The sequence below is a fragment of the Coenobita brevimanus genome, chromosome 88, assembly GCF_032717465.1.
Source record: "Coenobita brevimanus isolate Jiangsu-jjx chromosome 88, ASM3271746v2, whole genome shotgun sequence".
NCBI lineage: Eukaryota > Metazoa > Arthropoda > Malacostraca > Decapoda > Coenobitidae > Coenobita > Coenobita brevimanus.
Genome location: NC_137041.1, coordinates 31,079,296 through 31,100,340, shown reverse-complemented (window position 1 = coordinate 31,100,340; position 21,045 = coordinate 31,079,296). Strand labels below are relative to the sequence as shown.

At 44.1% G+C, this 21,045-nt stretch overlaps 1 protein-coding gene across 1 annotated transcript in view; it reads right to left on the bottom strand.

Annotated features, from left to right (window-relative positions):
* Positions 1–21,045, bottom strand: part of LOC145411249 (acyl-coenzyme A synthetase ACSM3, mitochondrial-like) — a 111,056-nt gene that overhangs the window by 64,817 nt on the left and 25,194 nt on the right. Inside the window, exon 7 of the mRNA XM_080281316.1 lies at positions 19,862–20,048. Within this exon, the coding sequence (XP_080137442.1) occupies positions 19,862–20,048 (187 nt within the window). The remainder of the gene's footprint in view (positions 1–19,861; positions 20,049–21,045) is intronic.

Genomic DNA, 21,045 nt, shown 5'->3' with positions numbered 1-21,045 from the left:
CCTAGTGAGTGATGAACTCCATGGCTTTAGGAGTGGCAGAGGATGTGTGGACCAAATACTCGCAGTGAGACAGATTGGAAAGAAGGCTTGTGAGAAGGACCATAAGGTGTTTATGGCATTCATGGATCTGGAAAAAGCATATGACAAAGTGGACAGAGAAGGATTGTGGAAAGTTTTGCGCATGTACGGTGTAGAGGGTAAGCTGTTGGGTGCCGTCAAGAGTTTTTATGATGGTAGTGAAGCATGTGTCAGGGTTAACCCATGGCGTCCCGTCGACGTTCTTTAACGTCCTCACGTTTTGTCACTGCCAATCCCGTCAACGTACTTTAACGCGCCGCAATTGCAAAGTCCATAATTTGCACAATTTTCAAAATTTGCGCAAGATTTTCGATTCGCCCACCTAGCCAAGCCTCCCTTACCTGCCACCAGGCGGGCAGCCTCCCACATTCCGGGTGACCCGCGCACACCCTTGTCTCAGTCACTCACCTGTTAGCAGTGACCCAGGTCAGACATGGCGCGTAAAGGTCTCTCTGAGGACGAAATACAATCCACCCTGGATGCCTTCACTGGAGATAGTGATTCTCCACTAGATGACAATGTGGAGGATCGGGATTATGTGCAGCCTGAGGAGGAAATAACCAGCAGTGATGAGGAGGCCCCTTCCCCGAGAAAAAAGCGGTATGTTACATATCGTAAGGCGAGGGAAGGCCACCCCGGACCCCAAACACATGCACAGACCTCTCTCCAGCCCCTAGAGAGAGATGCTGATGAGGACGAGGACGAGGACGGCGGCTTAGGACGTGATGTTGCCTCGTGGTTGGGGAAGGAGAAAATTTCACCCCGAGGATCAGAAGGTGCGGCGAGAAGGCAAATCAGGTATGGTCCTTCTGTATTGTCTGGGGAAGGTGAAAGTGGTGTGGCGGAAGTGAGGGGTGAAAGGGAAAGTGGTGTGGCGGGAGTGCGGGGTGAAAGGGAAAGTGGTGTGGCAGGAGTGAGCGGTGAAAGGGAAAGTGGTGTGAGGGAGGCAGCACGAGCACGTGGTGTACGTGGGCATAGGAGAGACGAGGTGGAGCCGCTCCCCAGCACGTCTTTCGCCCCACAATATTTCCTCACTTCCTCCCCACAGCCCCAGGATGTGGGGAAAGGAAGGAAAGGGAAGGGAAAGGGTAAAGGAAAAGGGAGAGGGAAGAGAAGTGCAAGTGATGAAGGGCGCCACTCTCCACCTCCCCAACCTCCCCCACCACCCTCCCCTCCCCACCCTGACGAGGCTGGAGACGGTAGTGTGTCGTGGAACTGGGAAGATGGGAGTAATTTTACTTCCATCATTCACCCTTTCACTGAGGAGTGGCGGGCTGGTTGCATGGCTCGAGGTGTGCATGCGGGCTCCACTAGGGTGGATTTCTTCCACATGTTCTTTGGGGGAGGCGTTTGTGGGCCGCATAGTGGAGCAGATGAACCTCTTTGCAAAAAGCCAGCACCGTGAAAGTGAACGTCTGGGTACAACCAACAGGCACTCCTAGCAATATGACTATCCTGTAACCCTTTCTGAGATGTTCTTATTTTTTGCCCTAGTTCTCTTGATGGGTGTTGTAAGGAAAAATCAAATACCGGCATACTGGACCACTGACCCAATGACCAGCACACCTTTCTTTGGAAAGGTAATGGGTTGTAATAGATATCAGCAGATTCTCGGCCGCCTCCACTTTTTTTATGCAGACGATCCAGCTAATGCAAATAACACTGATAAAATGAGGAGAATTAGGCTTGTTTTTGATTACCTATGGGAAATGTTCCGATCCTCATTTTATCCTTACAGAGACCTCATCATAGACGAGAGTCTTGTGTTGTGGAGAGGCAATATTTCCTTTCGCCAGTACATACCCAGCAAGAGACACCTTTCGGGTTCAAGATCTTTGTTATGTGTGACTGTAAGACTGGATACGTGCAAGACATAGTCTTGTATACGGACGCACAGACAGACATAACAGAAAATCATAGTATTGGACTCTCAGGGGCCGTGGTGAAGACAATGATAGAGGAGTACCTTCATCGTGGTCATGTGTTGTACCTGGACAACTGGTACACTAGCCCTCTTCTCGCTCGGATCCTCCACCAACATGACACCAGAGTCTGTGGTACAGTAAAGAGAAACCGTCGCCATATGGTCAAGATAGGGAGGAAACTGGACAAGAACGAGGTGGTTTTCTTCCAGGCAAATAACATCCTTGCCACCCTGTGGAACCACAACAGGGAAGTTTGCCTCCTGTCGACTGTACACAGCCTCCTGATGCACCGCACAGACTCCGTTGATCACCGTAGCGAGAGGAGGCGCCACGTCTGGAAACCTGAGTCGGTACTTGACTATAATCTCAACATGAGGCAAGTGGATCACTCAGACTCCATGATTTCCAGTGTGGACTGTGCCAGGACCACGATGAAGTGGTACAAAAAGCTCTTTTTCCACTTGCTCGACATCACGGTCCTCAACGCGCACTACCTCCACGCCATGACAACGGGAATCTCTGAGACCTTTGAGGGGTTTGTGAGGGAGCTGTCACGTGAAATTATCGCCAGGTACGCACAGGACACACACTGCACACGCACCCCCATGGCTGCCCAGACTCCCCTGGGCCTCGCAGGACGCCACTACCCAAGCACTATCCCTTCCCAACCAAACCGTCGTAAACCCCAGCGCCGCTGCCATGTATGCAAGCACTCGACAATACGACCAGCCACTCAGAGAAAAGACACAAAGTACGAGTGTGCAGAGTGCAATGTTGCGTTGTGCCTTAAGCCCTGTTTCAAAGAGTATCAAAACTTCCTACACTACTGAAACTGTGTGGGATGGCGATATGACGCTCAGTATAATGGTAAGACCAGTCAGTATGTGATAAGATTTATACAAAGTTGAAACGTGGGTAATGTTTGTGAGAAATAGTGTAAGTTGAAAGAAGTGATATCACAACTACACCCACTGTGTAAATCTGCGAAAATATGACGCTCAGTATAACAGTCTGGTCTGTAAATATGTGATAGCAATGATATAAAGTGGAAAAGGGTGTAATGTTAGTATGAAAGTAATGTATAAGGTGAAAAATAGTGTAAGTTGTAACAATTGATATCATGAGTACACCCACTGTGTAAATCTGCGAAAATATTATGCTCAGTAGAACAGTTGGGTCTGTAAATATGTGATAGCAATGATATAATGTGGAAAAGGGTGTAATGTTAGTGGGAAGGTAATTTATAAGTTGAATAATAGTGTAAGCTGAAACAAATGATATCGCGATTACACTCACTGTAAATATGCGATACTATGATGCTCAGTAGAATAGTAAGATCTCCAATCATGTGATAGCAATGATATAAATTGGAAACATGTGTAATGTTAGTGGAGAAGTATTATATAAATAGAAAAATAGGTTGTAAGTTGAAATAATAATCATAGCGACTTCACCCGCTGTTTTATTATGCGCTATTATTATGCTAAATATTATCATAAGGCCTGAAACTATCTCAAAACAGTTCTTTAAAGTGGAAAAGTGTATAATGTTATTGGAAAAGTATTATGTAGGTTGAAAAAACACAATGCGAGTTGAAACAACAGTCACAGCGAGTTCACTCACTACGTAAATATTCACTAACATTACGCTAAATGTTATCGAAAGGCCTGTGAATACGTAAAAACAGTTCTATAAAATGGAAAATGGTATAATGTTATTGGAGATGTATTATGTAAGTAGAAAAAATGATATGTATGATGAACCAGCAATGTTAGCGATTCATCAGTGAACAGTTTGGCCGATTTCGCTCGGTTCCCCCGATGGAACAATGATTATTTCACCTCTATTTTTGTATAAAATCCAATTTACTCTTGTATCACATGTTTTTTTGTTTGTAATAAATACATATCTACCTACTTTTATTGGTTTCCCAGACTTATAATACCATGGAAAACGTGAGAGCCACAGACCACCTCCAGAGAACACGGTACCAGGTGTAACGAAGGTATACCTGTTTAGGCCACTTATGGACCCCGGTGAACACTTTCTTGGTGATTGACCATTGTTTCTGACCAAAAGCGGAAGTTTGAGCCAAAAAAATTTTGGTCCAAAAATGGTCGGGATTGGGGGGTACCAGTGGTGAAAAAGTGGTCGGGACGGGGCAGGTTAATGGGCATCTAAGTGAATGGTTCACAATCAGTGTGGGCGTGCGACAAGGTTGTGTGATGTCCCCATGGTTGTTCAATGTATATATGGATGGGGTGATGAGAGAAGTGAAAACATGAGTAATGGAAAGAGGGATGGCATTGGTAATGAATGGTGATGGATGGAATATCTCAAATTTGTTGTATGCTGATGATGCAGTACTGCTTGCAAGTACCAGACAAGAAGTTGGTAGACTAGTGCACAGTTTTGCTGATGTCTGTAAGCGCCATTCCTTGAGAGTAAATGTAGAAAAGAGTAAAGTGATGGTTATTGAGAGAGAAGGTGACTCCCAGTGCAATGTAACAGTGAATGGAGAGAGACTGGAATTGGTGAGAGAGTTCAAATACCCGGGTACAGTGATAGAAAAGAGAGGAAAATGTGCAAAAGAAGTTGAAAGTAGAGTGACACAAGGAAGAAAAGTAGCTGGTGCAATGAAGGCCTTGATAAGAAACAGAGGCTTGAGTGTTGCAGCTGCACGAGGTTTGCATGAAGGAGTGTTAGTGCCAATTTTAACATATGGATGTGAGACCATGGTGTGGCATGAAATGAAAAGTCAAGAGTAAGAGCAGTGGAGATGGGACTGCTGAGGAATGTATGTGGAGTACAGAGGGTGGATAGGATACGAAATAATGTGATTCGTGAAAGATGCGGAGTGAGGAAGTCGGTGGACACCAGAATTGAAGAGAGTGTACTGAGATGGTATGGTCATGTGGAGAGAATGGATAAGAATAGAGTGGTGAAGAAGGTATATCTGAGCGAATTCGAAGGAGGGAGGAGGCGAGGTAGGCCAAGGAGAAGGTGGAGAGATATGGTGGATGAATGTGTGAGGAAGAGAGGTTTGGAAGTCGGTGAGGCTAGGGAACTGACAGGAGATCTAACTGGCTGGATGAATTTTGTGAGGAGATATGCATGATCAGGGGTTTTTGGCACCCCTTTTTAACGTGGCAGCGTCTGGATTGACTCTGTCGGATACGATATGTGAAGCTACAGAACGTGGTGACTGTTTTTGGCGTATCCGATAGAACTAGGATTCCGGGGGCTTGAATGATGAATGAATGGAAGCGTGGCCCATTGGATTGGGCAATTTTGGGCTGTCTGGACATTGCTACTCCTCATCCTGCCCTTGGGTGGGAAAGGAGGTCCGGATGATGATGATGATGATGATGATGATGATTATTATTAAGGGAATCGACAAAGCAAAGGTATTGTTAACATGATTGGTTGTTGGGGTGTGCAGAGAAGGAATGCAGTGTCAGGAGACATGTCACTCTTAGAGGTGAAGAAGGCAGTGAAGCGGCTGAAAAATGGGAAAGGAGCTGGGGTTAATGAGGAGTATGCAGAGATGATTAAGCGCAGCAGAAAGAGCGGAATGAAGTGCTTGTTGGAGGTGGGTAAGAAGGTATGGATGAATGAAACTGGCCAGTAGAGTGGAAAAAGGCAGTGATTGTACCCTTGTACAAAAATAAAGGTGAGCGAAGTGATTGGAAAAATTATCTTGGCATAAGTCAATTATGTGTTGTAGGGAAAGTATAGGGAAAAATTATTATGAGGGAAGGAGGGAAGAGAAATATCAGAAGTCTTAGTGAGTGGCGAACAGGGTGGCTTTAGGAGTGGCAGAGGATGTGTGGATCACATATTTGTAGTAAATCAGATAGTGAAGAAGGTGCGTGAGAAGGATAATAAGGTGTTTATGGCATTAATGGATCTGGAAAAAGCTTATGGCAATGTAGACAAGGAAGGATTGTGGAAGGTTTGCCGCACGTACGGTGTAGATGGTAAGCTGCTAGGTGCCGTCAAGAGTTTTCATGATGGCAGTGATGCATGTGTAAGGGTAAATGGGCATCTGAGTGATTGATCCATGAGCACTGTGGGCATGGGAAAAGGTTGTGTGATGTTCCCATGGTTGTTCAATATACTGTATATATGGATGGGGTGATAAGAGAAGTACAGTAAAAGGACGAGTAATGAAGAGAGGGCTGGCGTTGGTAATGAATGGTGATGGATGCAATATTTCGGTTTTGTTGTACGCTGATGATACAGCGCTACTTGCAAATAACGGACAAGAGTTTTGTCGACTAGTACAGAGTTTTGTAGATGCCTGGGAGCGTCGTGCCTTTAATGTAAAACTGGTGGTTTTTGAGAGAAGGTGACTCCCAGTGTAATGTAACAGTCAATGGAGAGAGATTGGAATTGGTGAGAGTCCAAATACATGGGTACAGTAATAGAAAAGACAGGAAAATGTGCAAAGAAGTGGAAAGTACAGTGACACAAGGAAGGAAAGTAGCTGGAGCTATGAATACCTTGATAAAAAAACAGAGGCTTGAATGTCGCAGCTGCACGAAGCTTGCATGAAGGAGTGTTAATGCCAGCTAGTGCCAACATTAACATACGGATGTGAGGCTATGGTGTGGCATGAAAATGAAAAGTCAAGAGTAAGAGCAGTGGAGATGGGACTGCTGAGGAATGTATGTGAAGTACGTAGAGTGGATAGGATGTGGAATGATATGATTCGTGAAAGATGAGGAGTGAGGAAGTCTGTGCACACGAGAATCGAACAGAATGTACTGAGATGGCTTGGTCATGTGGAGAGAAAGGGCGACATTAGAGTGGTGAAAAAGGTATATCTGAGCGAATTGGAAGGAGGGAGGAGGCGAAGTAGGCCAGGAAGAAGGTGGAGGGATATGGTGGATGAATGTGTGAGGAAGAGAGGTATGGAAGTTGGTGAGGCTAAGGGACTGACAAGAGCCGGAGTTGGCTGGATAAATTTTGTGCGGAGAAGCGCCCATCGAAGGATTTGGCACCCTTTCTTAAATGGACAGCGTTCGGATTGACTCTTTCAGGTAGGTATATGCGAAGCTACAGAACGTGGTGAAATTTTTTGACCTATCTGATGGAGCCAGAATTCCTTGGGCTTGAATGATGAGTGAATGGAAGCATGGCCTATTGAACTGGGCAAATTTAGGCTGTCTTGACGTTGCTACACCTCACCCTGCCCTAGGGTGAGAAAGGAGGTCTGGATGACGATGATGGTGATGATGATGATTATTTTTTAGTGGTAGAGGTAGTAGTAGTTGTAAAACACACACACACACACACACACACACACACACACACACACACACACACACACACACACTGCCCCTGCACAATACACCACTCGACTCTTACCCCAACACTGTAACGCTTGAAGACCCATCACCACTAAAAAATTTCTACAGTATTGCACCTCACCCATTGACCACCTATTTTACTCCTAAATATAGCAGTGTTATTTTACTTGATTTCATACTTTAAATACATAGCATATCAGTTCAGTTAATTATTAGTTAAGACAGACTAACCAGATATAATTTAATACGCAAAAATTGAAGAAAAAAAAAAGCAAATTGCTCCATTACAATTTTATATAATATGCAGAAAGCGAAGTATTGTGAAATAAGTAAATTATTCCATTTATATTAAATTTAAATGTTAAAAACCAGATACTAATACAATAGTTCAAGTAACCTTAAATTTAATATTCTTTAAAACTACTACAAAAAGAAGCACCGCTGCCTTCCCATAATAATATCATTAGTACCATACAGCAGTTTATAAGTTTTACAAACACCATGGCCATGTCACAGTATTGTTATCAGTGATCCAGTAGGCAGCATATCAGGTGCTCAGGGACAACAGACTGGTTGCCCTGTACAAACTGTAGGCTGGGACCTCTCTGTGGGAATATGTTGACAACCCACCAGAGGCTGCATCTGACCGCTCCCAACATGGCAACAAGAGAATGGTGACATGGAAATAAATGAAGCAGTCATTGACAACATTCCTGAACATACTGACATGTGTGGTGGTGAAAGATCCCAAATTGAAGTGAGGGGTAGGGATGGACGCCAAGATTCGAGAGATATGGAAGTGTGTGTGTGTGTGGGGGGGGTTAAATCACTATGAAGTGAATAGTAATGAGGCTGGGGATGAAGAGCATCAAGAAAAAAATAACAGAAATGAATCTCAGGATGAATATCACTATGGAGGAATGCATGAAAGAGGGAATCATCTTGGCATTATATGTCCCCAGAACGAGCATGACACAAACAACGAGGAATCAGAACAGCCACACTGGCCTGGATGGGAAGATCATCCCACATACTGGATGAGCAAAATCCAGAGAAAATGCAGTTACCTGGGTAAACACAACATACAATTCAGTTATTGGTTGGCCATCAAGTAACCTTTCTGAACCTCCCAAATGCAATGTAACAATTGAGTTGATCAAAAAAAATCACTCGCCCAATAGAAAATTACAATAACAACTCATCCATTGTCTCATTCTCTTTTAAGGTCGTTGCACCGATACTGCCCCTCTTCCTTAACAAAACCCGCCCAAAAGCAAACATCGCAGAAAATATTAAGGCCATCCAAAGGCGGGTTGAAACATGGAAAAGAGATGAAATTGACAACCTACTTGAAGAAGCAAGTGCGTTGCAGATGATACTAGAAAGCACTCAGAGAGCGCATACCTCTGCCAATGCCACTGCCAGTAAAAAGGATCAGGATCCGGATGCGTGGGGATATTGTGTTGAATATATAGGATCAGGATCCACCCCAAATTTAATTAATTATTCCTTGGCTCATGGTCCACTCTTCCGCAAAATTTTACTGAAATTCATTGAGAACTTTTGGAGAAAATGTGCGGGATACCTCAGGTTTGGATCCAGATCCGCCCCCAAATTTAATCAATCGCTTCTTGGCCTATGGCCCACCCTGTCACAAGATTTCATTGAAATTCATTGAGAACTTTTCGAGATAATCGTCTGGACAGAGAAACAGGCAAACACAGATGAATACACAACCTCCAACTTTGTTCCCAGGTAAATATGCAACCCAGGCAGGAGAAACCAGAACACTGGCGATGTGGCAAGGGTTTTTGGCAGCAAGGTGAGACAGGGGAAGGTCTCGATGGTGACAGGATCATCAAACGTGGTACTTGACCTGAGTGAAGAAACAATGCAACAACTAAAGGAAAAACACTCAAACTGCATGACAAGCAAGTGCCCAGTCAAAGCTTGACGGGAACTACACTCCACCCAAACCTATCATATTATAACAGGACAAATGGAGATATGGTGTGTAGAATGGCAATGCACACAAATGGAGGGGCAGGACTGTTAGGCCTGGATGTAAAATCTTGGCAAGTACTCCTCAGTAACATCAAGTTTGTAAAGGAAGCAGCACACTTGTGAAACTACATTGCCTTTATGGCAAGAGAGCTGACTTCAAGTCAGTGCAACAATGCTGAAGCACTGACGGATTGCAGACTAATCTTCCTTGACAAGAATCCTGGATGTACTGAGGTGAGAGCAGTTTTATGCTTGCTAACTCCCTGCACTCTGTTCCTGCCTTTTCCACCGTCTCTCTCTCTCTCTCTCTCCCCGTCTCCACCATTTCCTCAGTATATGACTGGTTGTGTCATGCGTAAGGGCGTGTGTGTGTGTGTGTGTGTGTGTGTGTGTGTGTGTTTGCGGAACATTCCAAGCCTATGGACGTTTCCATCAGGCATCATACTGTGCTGTGCGTGAAATTCCCCAACTGCAGCATGTGCACCTCTGTTTCCTCTAGATCTCTATCGAGCTTAGGTATAACTTTCTTCTAACCTCAGTATTACATATTAACAACATATACGTTACTAGGTATTATGTAGTGTGTTATGATACTTTAGTGTCCTGACATCACTCAGTCACGCCTAGCCGGCGCACCTATGACAGCATGTAGTAACAAAGTACTTATTCTGTCATAACCTGTTAACACATGGTATTCATCACAATACAGTATAGACAAAATAATACTGTATTGTTGAACCATAACACACTGTATGGAGTAAATACATGGCAATAAAAACTGAACATAGAACATGGCATTTGAAGTGATAATGTATATATGCATTTATACAAAGGTAATATTACGGCAGTACCATGCCAAGACTATAGTAAGAATCAGTTATATGTAATGTACAGTCACGTTCTAAAGTCCTATCCTGCGAGCGATCCTAGTGAACCCCGGAGCAGTGAAGAGGAACCACCGTTCATGATGTCTCAGTTCTGGCAACAGTTGGTGGTCAGCGGTGTGAGCTCTAAGGAGGAAGGGTAGTGATGATGGTGGGGGGTAGGTGGGGGGGGGTGTTGTTATTACCGAGTTAGCAGTGCTGTATAAATGCTAGGTATATTTCTTACGGGTGTTAAACCAACACCAACATGTCACACGACTCGGGTGGTTACGTGCCGTTTATGCAGTTATGTCAAGCATATTCAGTTTCCTAATTCCAGTTGAAAATGGTGGTCATTTACACTGTGACACCACCCCCTCAGCCCAGCCACCCTCCCTCTCCCACCGTGAGTCGACTGATACGTAGTATGGGTGGAATGGAAAACATTTCCTCTAGACAAGTTATTTATGCATAACAAATGGAAGTATAAAGGAAAACATGAAGGTGAGAAACCAGGTTGTTATAGCACGTCATTTGAGAAAAATAATACTAAAACATCGGATGGCAACAGTTTACCTAGAGAGAGAGAGAGAGAGAACTGTATCCAGTGTAGCTGAGAATAATATCATCCGTGCAACATATGTGATGCATTATTTGTCCCATCGTGATTTTTGTTTGGCACCATGCTAAAAGCTAGGAAACGGGCAGGTGGGGAAAAAAAATACGTAGCGCATTGGCATGTGTTCACCACCTACCCATGGACTACGACGACATTTGGGGTTGCAAACATTGGCGCTTACTAAACACAAGCATATTATACAGAGAAACAGCAAGGTATTTTACGTCTCCCTTGTATAATTATGGCAAGGCACAGTACGTGGTTAGGATAAGTTACATCGGCCGTCAGACACAGCATTCAGGGCCAACAGGTAAGGAGTGTGGTGGACTATTGTGGTTACATCACTCATCACGTCACCCACACTTTAACTTAGTCTCTGTGTATACAATATCATAATGCCTTAGAGGCTTAGATGACCACTGAGCAAGGGGTGACGGTGTGAACAGAGGCATTGCTAATTTAGTAGATTTGCTAGGTGGAGACGAATGCCAGGTGGCATTAACTGAAGGTGGCGATGTCGTAAGAGGGCATCTGGTAAAGGCATTTCTTTTGCGGAGTTAAGTGCCTGCATATAAGCTAAGAGTGCGGAAGGGCGGCGTCTGTCGAACTGAATATTGTCCAGTTCCTTAAGGTAGGATATTTTGGATTTCCCCAGGGCTTGCACAAGGGCTTGTTAAGTGCAGTATATTTATTTTCCACTGGAGGATCACGTAGAACATCCCCAGCTAATGCTGCTATGTCAGTAGGGATGGTGTGCACTATATCCTGGAATTTCTGAATGTCTGTGGTTTCTGTCTGGGCCCATAAAGCTTCTACATGCGTCAACCATGTTGTTATGTCATAAGTAAAGGCAGCTATGTGGCATTGTTCCATCGTGTAACAGTTCTGGGGTCACCAGTGTTGAATTTCTAAGTAGGTACTGTTAATGTTACACAAGTGGAAGAAGATAAAAACGTAGCTTGCAGATAATGGAGTATTCAAGAGGTTATTTCGGTACCCAGGAGGCTGGTATCAATCACTTGGAAGCTTTTTGTCGTTGGAAGGAAGTAACATGTAATGTGTGTTTTCTCTTATGACCCCAAACGCTGACTAACTCTTGCCAGACAAAGCTTAAACAATGTGGCTTCGTTTGTGTGCTCGGGTATTGGAATGACATTAGGGTTCTTTTTGTGTGCTCGGGTATTGGAAGGAGATGGGGGTAGTGGAAAACAGGAGGAAACAAGGCAGTTAGTGGGGGTGCTGCTATGAGCGTGTGTGTGTGTGTGTGTGTGTGTTTGTGTGTGTTTGTTTGTTACCACAAGGCACTGCGTTTTAACATGATGAAGTACACGACCTCATTGCAAAAATGTTACAGAAAATATGCCATGATCTCACCATAGAGATAGCTCTGCTCCTTCAAGATGCTGAGCACATCATCCAGAGAACAGCAAACACATTAAATGATGCAAGAGTGGATGTTAGTGCTCGAGGATTCTAGACGTGTGGGCGAAGAGCTTTCTTCGACATTACAGTATTTGATCGTATGGTAGCATGTCACTATGAAGTACCTCTCGAGGCTGCACACAAAAGCATTGAACAAGAAAAAAACAAACTATCAAGAAGGCATGCAAAATGTGGATCACGGTCGATTCACTCTCCTTGTATTCACAACATCAGGTGTAGTGGGTACAGAGGTACGTATTTTCTGCTTGAGATGGACAGAGGTTCTTTCTGAGAGGAAACATCAAACTAAGAGTTCTGTTGTGGCCTTCATGAGATGTCAACTGTCATTGATCCTCGTGAGGTATCAACTCCTATGCCTCAGGGGCACAAGATCATCAGCCCTCAGGCCTGCCTCACTGGTTGGTATGGATTACAATGCTGCTGTGGTCGAGAGTCGCATGGACCACCAGCTCAGATAGATTAATGTCTTTATTAACACTGAAACAGTAATTTAAAAAAATAAAAAATAAAAGTAGTAGTAGATGGTAGGTAACCACAGTCGTTGGTGTGTTAGGGGCCAATGATTAAAAAAAAATAGTAGTAATATTAGTGGTGGTAGCAGTATTTGTAGTAGTAGTAGCAGTAGTAGTAGTAGTAGTAATAGTAACACTAGCAGTGGTGGTGGTAGCAGCGACAGGAGCAGCAGCAGCAGTAGTAAAAGTAGTAGTAGTAATACAAGAAGTAGCAGTAGTGCAGTGGCAGCAGTAGCAGTACTTGTAGTAGTAGTAGCAGCTAAAGCACCAGCAGATGCAGCAGAGGCAATAGTACTAGCAGTAGTAGTAGTAGTAGTAGTAGCAGTAGTCGTAGTCGTAGTGATATTATTAGTAGTCATAGTAGTAGTCGTAGTGATATTATTATTATTATTAGTAGTAGTAGTAGTAGTAGTAGAAGAAGAAGTAGTAGTAGTAGTAGCAGTAGTAATAGTCGAAGTACTATACCACAGGCTACGCCACAGTATTGTTGTCAGTGCTCCAGTAGGCAGCATAAATGTATCAGGTGCTCATGTGCAACAAACAGGTCACCGTGTACATATTGTAGGATGAGACCTTTCTGTATGAATGTGTTAGGGAATCACAGCCCACCAGAAGCGGCACTTGACCGCTTCCAACATGGCAGGCGACAGACTGGTGACATGTAATTTGATGGGGCAGTCACTGACAATATGCACGATCACACGAACATGTGTGGTGGTGAAAGACCCCGTGGTAAAGCGAGGGACAGAGATGGACTCCATGATGCGGGAGATGTGGAAGCGCTGGGTGGGTTAAATCACCATGGGGAAGTGAACAGTAGTGAAATTGGGGGTGAGGAACATCATGAAGTTTGTAATAGAAATGAAACTCAGGATGAAGACCACCATAGAAGAGTGCATGAAAGAGGGAATCATCCAGGTATTATACGTCCTCAGAACGGTAGTGACACAAACAAAGAGGAAGCAGAACAGCCTCACAGGTCTGTGCGAGAAGGTCGTCCCACATACTGGATGGGCAAATCCCGAGAAAGTGCAGTAACCTGGGTGAACACCACATATAGTGAAATAGTTGGATGGTCCTCAAGTAACCTTTTTGAACCTCCCAAATGCAATGCTGCAACTGACATGATCAAGGAAATCACTCGCCTGATAGCCAACTACAACAATAACATACCCATTGCCTCATTCTCTCTTAAGGTCTTTTTCACGAATACCACATCTCTTCCTCAACAAGACCCGCCCAAGAGCTAGCATTGCAGAAAATATTAAGGCCATCCAAAGGCGGATTGAAACATGGAAAAGAGGTGAAATCGACAATCTACTTGAGGAAGCAAGGGCATTGCAGATGAGAATAAACAACTGAGGCAGAAGAAATCAGAATACCAACGATGTGGTAAGGATTTTTGGCAGCGAGATGAGACAGGGGAAGGTCTCGATGGCAACAAGTCTCTGTCAGCTGAATCACCAAACGGAGTACTTGACCTGACAGATGAAACAATGCAACATCTAAAAGAAAAACACCTGACTGCACGATAAGCAAGTGCCCAGTCAAAGCTTGATGGCAACTACACTTCTCCCAGTCCCATCATATATGACAAGATAACTGGATATATGGTGTGGCAGAAGGCAATGCACACACAGGGAGGGGCAGGACCATCAGGCCTGGATGCAAAATCTTGGCGAGTAATCCTCAGTAACACCAAGTTTGGGGAGGCAGCAACAGACCTGTGTAACACCATTGCCTCACTGGCGAGGAAGCTGGCTTCAAGTCAGTGCAGTAACATAGAAGCACTGACGGCTTGCAGACTAATCCCCCTTGATAAGAATCCTGGATGCAGGCCCATCGGGGTGGGTGCAGTCTTAAGACGGATTATAGGAAAATGCATCATGGAGGTGGTGAAGGATGATGTGAAGCAGGGAGTTGGCAACCTCCAAGTGTGTGCAGACCAGCAGGCAGGAGGTAAGGCAGCAGTTCACTCCATGAGGAAAATACTGGGGGAAGAAGACTGTCAGGCAGTATTATTAGTTGATGCCTCAAATGCATTTAATTCCATCAATCGGGAGGTAATGCTGCACAATATCAAAGTTAAATGACCAGCATTTGCCCAGTATATGGAAAACACCTACAAAGAACCAGCAGACCTCTACATTGTGGGTAAGACATCTGCTCACGATGTCAGTGTAATCCAGTTCACAGAAGGAACTACCCAGGGGGACCCCGTTGCCATGGCTATCTACGCATTGGCGATGACAGTGCTGCAATAACAGATCAAATACGAGGCCACCAATGTAAAACAGGCAGCCTATGCAGATGATCTCACGGGTGCTGGCAAGGTTGAGGATGAGAGGAAATGGTGGGACCTTGTAACATCTCATGGCCCTGAAATAGGTTACTACCCTAATGCAAGTAAGTCCATCTTGATCGTGAAACCACCTTACTATCAAGATGCACAGGAAGCATTTCGAGGCACAAACGTGATAGTGACCAAGGAAGGTCAGAGGCATCTAGGGGCTGTGATTGGAACCAATGAATTCAAAGACAAATATGTGAGTGATAAGGTAAAGACATGGCTAGAAGAAATTCATACACTATTCAGCCACGCAAAAACAGAACCCCATGCAGCATACAGTGCATTTACCTATGGTGTAAAGTACAAGTAGACTTTCGTGATGAGGACCATACCAGACATCGAGCTGCTGCTACAACCACTGGAGGATGCAATCAGGGATTCATTCCTCCCATCTCTAACCAATGGCCACATCCCCACACCAGAAGAGAGGAACCTTCTAGCACTACCACCCAGGATGGAAGGCCTTGTCATTATAAATCCAGTAGCCGTGGCAAGCTACGAACACAGAAATTCACTCAGGCTCACCAAATCCTTGTCACAGAAGATCTGCGCCCAGGTTGAGACGAGTGAAATCGACCACCAAAGGCAGAAAGACATAAAGACACAGATAAGCAAGGAGCGTGAAGCAAGACAAAAAGACCAGCTGCAGCACATAATCGAACCTCTAACACCAGACCAGTGCAGAGGAGTTGAAATTGCACAGGAGGTTGGGGCATCGAACTGGCTCACAACCCTGCCTCTCAAGGCAAAAGGCTTCCACTCCAACAAACAAGAATTTATTGACGCCATAGCCTTGAGATATGGGTGGCCAATAGAGAACCTACCTCAACACTGTGCCTGTGGCACTGCTTTTGATGCAAACCATGCAGTGGTATGCAAGAAGGAAGGCTTTGTTTGCATCCATGATCATGAAGTACACGACCTCACTGCTAAAATGCTGCAGGAAAAATGCCACGATGTCACGATTGAGCCAGCTCTGCTACCCCTGGACGGCGAGCACTTCACCCGCAGAACAGCAAACACATCAAATGATGGAAGAGTGCATGTCAGTGCTCGAGGTTTCTGGACACATGGGCAGAGGGCGTTCTTTGACATCAGGATATTCAATCCCATGGCAGCATGTCATCGTGAACTGTCTTTCGAAGCTGCAGCACATAAAAGGAATGAAGAAGAAAAAAATAGAAATTATCAAGAAAGGATCCAACATGTGGACCATGGTCCACAACATCAGGTGGGATGGATCCAGAGGCAGTGAGATTCTACTCGAGACTGGCAGAGGTTCTTTCTGAGAAGAAACGTCAACCGGAGAGTTCTGTTATGGCCTGGATGAGATGTTGACTGTCATTCTCCCTCGTGAGGTCTGCTCTGCTATGTCTCAGGGGCACAAGATCATCAGCCCTCAGGCCTCTCTCTCTGGCGGATATGGATTACGAAGTTACAGTGGTCGAGAGTCACATAGACCAGCGACTCCAATTGTTTAATGTCTTTATTTACACTGTAATATCAATAAATATAAAATAAAATAATAATAGTAATAGTAGATGGTTGGTAACCACAGCCGTTGGCGTGCTTGGGGCCAACGGATTGTAATATGAGGGTTAGTGTTCACCTTCACATTACAACTCCAAATGGTGAACTGTATTAGGAAGGTTGGCTTTGATCTTCACAATATAATTCCCCAATGGATGGAGGTGATTAAAAAAAAAAAAAAAAAGTAGTTGAAGTAGAAGTACTAGTAGTAGTAGTAGCAGTAGTAGTAACAGTACTAGCAGTAGAAGTACTAGTAGTAGTAGTAGTTGTTGTTGTTGCTGTTCTTGTTTCAGTAGCAGAGGTAGTAGTCATAGTAGTAGTAGTGGTAGTAGCAGGAACAGCAGCAGCGGTACTAGTAGTAGTAGTAGTAGTCATAGTAGTAGTAGTAGTAGTAGTAGTAGCAACAGCAGAAAGATGGTTGTAATTGTATCAGTACCAGCAGCAACAGTAGTAGTGTTAATAGTACTAGTCAGATGGTAGTAGTAGTAGTAGTAGTAGTAGTTGTTGTTGTTCTTGTTGTTGTTTTGTTGTTGTAGTAGTAGCAAGGTGGTGGTAGTAGTAGTAATAACAGCAGCAACAGTAGTAGTGTTAATAGTAGTAGTCAGATGGTGGTAGTAGTAGTAATAGTAGTAGTAGTAGTAACACAAGAGTAACAGCAGCAACAGAAGTAGTGTTAATAGTAGTAGTCGGGTGGTAGTAGTAGTAGTCGCAGTAGTAGTCGTAGTAGTAGTAGTAGTAGTAGTAACAGAAGAGTAACAGCAGCAACAGTAGTAACGTTAATAGTAGTATTTGGGTGGTAGTAGTAACAGTAGTAACAGAAGCAGCAGCAGCAGCAGCAGCAGCAGCAGCAGCAGTAGTAGTAGTAGTAGTAGTAGTAGTAGCCGCAGTAGTAGTGGTAGTAGTAGTAGTAGTAGTAGTAGCAGTAGTAGTAGTAGTAGTAGTAGCAGCAGCAGTAGTAGTAGTAGTAGTAATGGTGGTAGTAGTAGTAGTAGTAGCAGTATTTTCTGCCATCACTGGCCTCAGTACTAACAAGGCATATGGGCCTGATGGGGTCCCTTCTGTTGTCCTCAAGAACTGTGCTTCTGTGTTTACACCCTGCCTAGGTAAACTCTTTCGTCTTTGTCTTTCCACATGCACCTTTCCTTCTTGCTGGAAGTTTACTCTCACTCAGCCGGTCCCAGAGAAGGGTGGCCGTTCCCAACCCTCTAACTATCGTTCAATTGCTTTAATATCCTGTGTTTCAAAAGTATTTGAGTCCATTCTTATCAGAAATTTTAAAGGATCTTTCCTATTACAACCTTCTTTCTGATCGTCAGTATGGGTTCCATCAGGGACGCTCCACTGGCGATCTTCTCACCTACCTTTCAGATTCCTGGTCCTCCTCCTTTCGGAACTTTGGCGAAAGCTTTGGCATTGCACCTGACATCTAAAAGGCTTTTGGTCGTGTCTGGCATAAATCTTTACCAAACTGCCCTCTTACGGTTTCTATCCTGCTATCTGTGCCTTCATCTAAAGCTTCCTTTCTGGTCGTTCTACAGCTGCTGTTGTAGACGGCCATTGTTCTTCTCCTAGATCTATTAACAGTGGTGTTCCTCAGGGCTCTGTCCTATCACCAACTCACTTCCTTTTATTCATCAATGATCTTATAAGCTGTACATCTACCCTATCGACTCGTACACTGATGATTCCACCCTTCACCTTTTCATTCGGTTCCCGCAACGTCCATCTCAGCAGTTACTTCAACAAACAAGGGATGAGGCTACAGCACACCCAATGTCTGACTTGGCTTGTATCTCTGACTGGGGTAAAAATAATCTTGTTTTTAGTGCATCAAAGACTCAGTTTTTACACCTATCAACCCGTCAAAATATTCCACAGAAATACCCACTAATGTTTAATAATATTCGAATCAATCCTGCATCATCCTTGAACATGCTTAGGGTTTCATTCACACGGGACTTATCTTGCAAAGGTCATATTGCATCTCTTGTGAAATCTGCTTCCAAGAGATTGGGTGTGCTAAGCCGACTCCGTGCCTTCTTTACTCCTGCACAATTGTTGACTTTATACAGGAGTTTTATCCGCCCCTGTTTAGAGAACACCTCTCATGTGTGGGGAGGCTCCCTACATACAGCTCTTCTCAATAGGGTGGAGTCAAAGGCTATTCATCTCATCAACTCTCCTCCACTTACTGGCTCCCTTCAACGTCAGTCTCTTCGCAGCGCTGTTGCCTCTTTATCTCTTTTCTATCGCTACTTCAATGATCACTGCTCCTCTGAACTGTCTGCTTGCATCCCTCCACCTCTATGACGGGCGCGAAGCACCCATCTGGCAACAAACTCTCATCCCTTCGCTATCCAACTCTCTAATGCAAGAGTTAACCGTTATTCCCAATCTTCCATTTATGTAACAGGTCAACTCTCGGACTGTCTCCCTCTGTCTGTATTTCCTATTTCCTATTATCTCCCGTCTTTCAAACGCAGTGTGTCCAGGCATCTCGAAATCAATGGATCTTGAATATGGCTCTCGTTTGTACTGTTTTTGTTTCTTTCTTGGAAGGAACGTTACTGCGGGCTCAGCCTTTGGTTCCTTCTTCCTCGCATAAAAAAAGTAGTAGTAGTGATAGTAGTAGTTAAGTGATGGTAGTAGTAGTAGTAGCAGTAGTAGTAGTAGTAGTAGTAGCAGTAGTAGTAGTAGTAGTAGTAGCAGCAGTAGTAGTAGTAGCAGTAGTAGTAGTAGTAGTAGTAGTAGCAGCATTTATTCTATTTTGCCTCTCTCAAGCAGTCAGCCACATTGCATATATTCTACTTCATCGCTGCAGGTGAAAACATTACAGCTATTAGTGATTAAGTACGACAGCTTGATCATGTGATTATATTTCTACATACCGTTGAAAACCATTACATATAGTTATTTACATAAGGACAGACCTTTCTCATCGGGGTAAGGATAGGATGCATCAATGGCAGTGAGTGGTGGAGGAGAGGGACGCCTTCATGTGGTGGCACCAATATACAGAAGTCCCTCAGCTACATTCTCTAGCCCCTCAAAGGAGAATTTTGGAAAGCAAGAGTGCATTGAAAAGCAGCAGAGCCAACCGGTCAGTACGGCACCACCACGAGAAGGCGTCCCTCTCCAGCACCCAAGTTAAATAAAAAGTATTAAAAAAATTGTGAAAGTGGGCCAGTTCCGTCGAGTGGAATACAAGAGTGCGATGCTTACCGCACCACGCCGCGGCCACGTTGATGACCCACCACTGCGGCACCTTCGGCAAAAGTACGAGAGCGATGGTGGGCGGGTGCGGGCGGGCGAGGGCGGTAGCTAGTCTCTGAGCCTCCCCCAGCAGCTCTCCGTATGTCAGCACTGTCTCAGCATGGCCGTCTGTCACCACCACGGCTGGATGCTGAGGCTGGAAAACACACACACACACACACACACACACACACACATACACACACACACAGCTTGTCAGAACCACATACTGAAAGGAAGTGGGGACGATGCAGGGAGTTATAATAACAATTTGAACCAGAAACGTACAAGAATTTAGTGAGGGGTATCACCCGAAATAAATCGCTAATGAATGTGTTACGAAGCCTTGAGACCCACTTAGAGTATGAAAGGAGTGGTCTTCTCAACCTCGCATCGACAAAAAATACTCAAGGATACTGTGGAGTTAGGCACAAAATAAGTCGCGTAGGATGAAGGGTTAAGGGATAGACATGTCTCCTTGAAACATAATTATGATCTTTATTTGTATACAGTGAGGTTTAATGGAAAAGAAAGCAGTTAGTGACTCTCTCTCTCTCTCTATATATATATATATATATATATATATATATATATATATATATATATATATATTGTTACATAGCCTATGATTTCATCATCCTTTGTGTAATTCTAACGTACAGTATGCTGCATGTTCGATCACGAGCGTGTTCTACCTCACTCCCCCGTCCTCCCTTATAGTAGAGTAAGTCGTTCTTTCTGTTGTTCAGAGCAGGATTGTCAACTCTTTGTCCCCTCTGGCTTCATTTGCGCGTCCTTCTTACATGTTGTATCAAGCTCTGCCGGCCCCTATATAATGAGCTCAGTCTCTACATTAATTGCCATTTAGATCTACTCCTCATTTTGCTCACATCTCTGTCCTCCCCTGTACAGTTGTTATTATTGTGAGTGCTCAGGAAGTCTCCAGCCATCTAACTGCTGTGTAATTTGAGTATGAGTGTTATTACATTTTGTTCTTGTACTGTATAGCATAAGGTGTTAATTTGTAGGCCTAGTGAGGTTTTTGTGATTAATGTAAAGTTTGGATGTCAGTCATTATTAATAATATTTTGTATCTGTAATAATATATCTTCCATTCACTGAGTATTATCTGGTATTTTCATTTTATCAGGGCT